The sequence below is a fragment of the Triticum aestivum genome, chromosome 4D (genome assembly GCF_018294505.1).
Source record: "Triticum aestivum cultivar Chinese Spring chromosome 4D, IWGSC CS RefSeq v2.1, whole genome shotgun sequence".
In the NCBI taxonomy this organism is placed as follows: Eukaryota; Viridiplantae; Streptophyta; class Magnoliopsida; order Poales; family Poaceae; genus Triticum; species Triticum aestivum.
The window spans coordinates 302,945,585-302,949,396 of NC_057805.1; the positions used below are offsets into that span (position 1 = coordinate 302,945,585).

The 3,812-nt window shown below is 43.8% G+C and overlaps 1 protein-coding gene across 3 annotated transcripts in view; it reads left to right on the forward strand.

Moving 5' to 3' along the window:
- Window positions 1-570: 570 nt before the first annotated feature.
- LOC123097576 (COP1-interacting protein 7) overlaps window positions 571-3,812 on the forward strand; it is a 7,063-nt gene continuing 3,821 nt past the window's right edge. For all 3 annotated transcript variants that reach the window (XM_044519350.1, XM_044519351.1, XM_044519352.1), the window contains exons 1-8: window positions 571-817; window positions 1,610-1,747; window positions 1,918-2,103; window positions 2,182-2,293; window positions 2,422-2,455; window positions 3,389-3,423; window positions 3,520-3,554; window positions 3,638-3,790. In XM_044519350.1, coding sequence (XP_044375285.1) covers window positions 1,677-1,747; window positions 1,918-2,103; window positions 2,182-2,293; window positions 2,422-2,455; window positions 3,389-3,423; window positions 3,520-3,554; window positions 3,638-3,790 — 626 coding nt within the window. In that variant the 5' untranslated portion in view covers window positions 571-817; window positions 1,610-1,676. The remainder of the gene's footprint in view (window positions 818-1,609; window positions 1,748-1,917; window positions 2,104-2,181; window positions 2,294-2,421; window positions 2,456-3,388; window positions 3,424-3,519; window positions 3,555-3,637; window positions 3,791-3,812) is intronic.

A 3,812-nucleotide genomic window follows, 5' to 3' on the forward strand; every position in this document is an offset into this window, starting at 1 on the left:
TGACGCCACGAGCTTCTTTGCCTGGTGGTCCGCGACTGCCGAGGCCTCCCCTGGCTCATTGAGGAAGGGCCTCAACTCCATCATTGCACTGACCGCCTGGGCCATTTGGAAGCATCGCAGCGCGGCTATCTTCGACGGCTTACGCCCCTCCACTAAAGACCTGATCAAGAGCATCAAGGTCGATGCCCGCCTATGGGCCAAGGCGGGCGTCACCGGACTAGCTAGCATTTTACCTGTAGCCTGAGTTACTAGTTCTGAGGCTGAGCACCCTCCTCCTCTGCTCACCGCTGCACCCTCCCAGACGCCGGCTAGCGTACGTCTGTGAGGCTGCACCCTGTAATTCTTTGTATCAGCTACTTCTTCTCCTCTGCTATCAATGAAATGATACGCTGCTAAGCGTATTCACAAAAAGAAAACAATCAGCGCGCACAAAAGCGGAGTACGTTTCCTACCTATAATTCCCCCGGAGGGCGTTATGGTAAATTCTCCCGACGCCTCCCACCGACCGACGGCCTCCTTTTCAAACCGCAAGCGCACTCCACGGGTACACAAAACACCAGGCCAGTGGCGGAACAGTAAATAAGTGCAATACCCAGTGTCAGTTCCTCAACTCGCCCTCGGTCATTTAAACCCCGCATTCCGCAGTTGTGCCTTTTCCTGGCGTCCATTCCCCCACTCGCTGCTGCAACTGCAACTGCCCCAGCGAAAAAAGGAGTGAGTCACGGAACAAAAATTCTCCGTCGGTTCCGAGCGCTCGATCCAGTCGGCGCGGCGCCGGATCGAATGCGGGAGGCGGAGGCCGCCGCCGCTCGATCTGGTGAGGCATTCGTCTGCTCTGCCTTCTTTTTCTCGGATGTTTTTGGTGCGGTCTCCTCGGACCTGGGTGGGGGTGGCTTGCTTGAGCTCGAAGCGTGAGGCAGTGGGTCGGTGAGCGGGCGTCGTCGCCTCCGGAATCTGGATCCGCCTTCTTCCGCTCTGTTTTTTTCGCGAGCCGTAGGAGCCAGGAATCAGTGGAGTTGGCCTGCCTGGATCTCTAGGGCTTTTGGATTTTTGTCTGCGAGGGATTTGGGGTTTTGGATCCGGGAGCCCCCCCGGGCTCCAAACTTTCGATCGCTTAGAAACCCTCCATTTCGGGTTCAATGCGTCCAGTGCTTAGTTTGGCAGCTCAGATGAAGGATCTGTACTGATGGTACTAGAATTTTGTCTTTTTGGTTTGAATTGTATCTGCTTTTCTGCTTCTCTGATCTATGAATCTGATTGCGTTAACTAAGGAAATTGAGGCATACTACGCTCGTAGCACATGCTATTTTATTGCTCTATATAAGCCTATAAGTTTGTCTGTGCTGTGGGAACATAATCGAGCGGAATGAATGACTTAGGTGTGGAGTTGGTTTGGTGATACATGCACAATCAGTTTGCTCTATGCTTGGTTGGTACCCTCATGCTGAAAAGTAACCTGCATATTTGGGCATGGAACATTTAATCACTTATTATTATAGATGTTGACATATTAGCGTTTGTGACCTTGGCAGTAGCATTGTCTCTCTTCTTTGTTATCTGATTCCTTTTGCAAGGTTGGTGACGTTTCTGCTGATATCCCCGTTGTCAGGTATTTGAAGTAGACAAGGAGCTGATACGATCTATAGAGGATTGCTGCGCTTGTAGTTGTGGGCAAAATGGAGGGGAGAGTTGCTGGCGACGTGGAGCTTGATTCTGCAGTGTTCCAAGTGTCATTGACCAAGAACAGGTGACACACTCGTTCACCGTGAATTGAGCTTACGAAGTGTGCTTCAGATTTTCGTTGCTGCATTTGGCTGAAAACTGTTTCATGGATATGTCATATTGAGTCTTTTATGATTCACAATCTCTGATATAAATTCTGACCCGCCCAGTATGGTGAAACCTTTCCTTCATCAGGTATGAGGCAATTGCTTGTAATGGAGAGAGTGCTGAATCAGTGGCATCTGGTCCTTTCGACCAACTAGTCCTGCACTTGGAAGATGCCAAAAATTTCCAATCACGTTCATCAAGTGGCTCTTTTAAGCTGTTACTGGCTGGGGATGCAAAAGGCTCTACCTGGTTCACAAAATCCACCTTAGAGAGGTCTTTCACCTTGACCTTTTTCTAGTTACTTGTGTTTTTTACAGTTGTAATCGTAACTAAATTGAACATCCCTACCAGATTCCTACATATCATAAATTCGCCTGATGCATCCAAAACGGCGAATGGGATTTTACAGGAAATGTCTCAGCTGGAGGAAACTAGAAAGTTTCATGATTATCTACAGTCCAAGGTATCATAATTTTGTCCCAAAAGAAGTAAAACAAATTTTCTGTGCTAAGTTTGCTTGCACATTTAAGTTCAGTTCTTATCTAGAGAAACAGCAGACGCCGTAAATAACAAAATCCATTTTTTATGCAGGAACAACAAAATCTTATGGGTGGTGCTTTGACAGGTACATTCAAAGAAAGTTTTGCTTCTTCCATTGTTCTTTGTACACGAAAGCCATCACAACCTTTCAGCGTGTATGGCTGTATGCAATATGGCTTTTGTCTCCTTTTTATGAAGCCTATCTAATCAAACTTTGGATTCACTTTACCATTTTAGTGCTATGAGTGGTGGACTTACTAACAGTTTAGTTCTACTCTTAGAGCCTGTTACTCATTCCCTGGTTGAAATCACATTTTTTATCGAGCCTAACACTCAAATAGTTGATGAATCGCAGTACTTCGTTGGTGACTTTAGTTAGTTCCTTGACTATTTAGTTGGTGACTTTATTGTACCATTGTGTTTTGATATCTTTAAGACTTTGTTGGTGCATTGAGGCCATTGGCATATTTTCCTTGGTCCATCCTTTTTGTTTGCTTGTGTCCATAGATAACCAATCCTACTATCGTACCCATGATTCTTTGCCTATCACTAGAAGAAATTAGCTGCCTGCTGCAAATTCTAGAAATAATCTATCTGTCAAAGACGTGAAAACATAAAAAAAAATTGCTGTCTTGCACAAAATGGCAAAGCCTCACACGTGATTTATATAGGCAAATGCATTTTGGCAGACACTATTTGCTCTAATTGGATAAGTTCAACCCTTCTTTTGACTTCAAAAAATCCGAACCTGAGGCATTTGGTCTGACATAAAATGTTTTGATGTTCTAAAATATTATCTTTGGGTTTGTTGAAAATTTCCACACTTCACATTTCTGCATGCGCGCCAATGCAAATGAAAGCACTCTATTAAAAAAATTGAGCACTAAAACCTATAGTAACTGTTTTTAGTTTTGACTTATAAGCAATTTCTATGGATGGCAAGGGATTTCTTTACAGATGTCTTATTCTGGCTTATGTTGGTAGAGTGCTCAGTTTATGATGATATTCTAATTTGCAGGTGGTCTCTCCAGCACCACTGGCAAACCACAGCAGGTAATTTCCATTTGTGCAAAACTTCTGATGGCTTTATGTTTTTGTGCATTTTTATGTTTTGTTTGCTCACATTTTAGTTCTCAAAATTACTTTCAGGGAAATATTGGCCCAAATTCCTCAGTGGCTACAAAGTAAAGCTTTTTTTTTTTCCTTTTTCTATCACTCTATTTTTTTCCATCTATTAGTTGACATTTTCTATAACTAAATGTTGAAGGAATGAGTTACTTCGAGCACTGGATTTGAGGCTATCAGCACTGAAAGAAGAAATCTTGGTATTATTGAGTCGAGCAGTTGGCTCTAAGTTGTTGAATAAAGAAGTATCAGATTTGTCTGGTTTTGTTCAGCATTTTGGGACATCAGAGTTTAGGTATGCCGCAAAAATCACTACA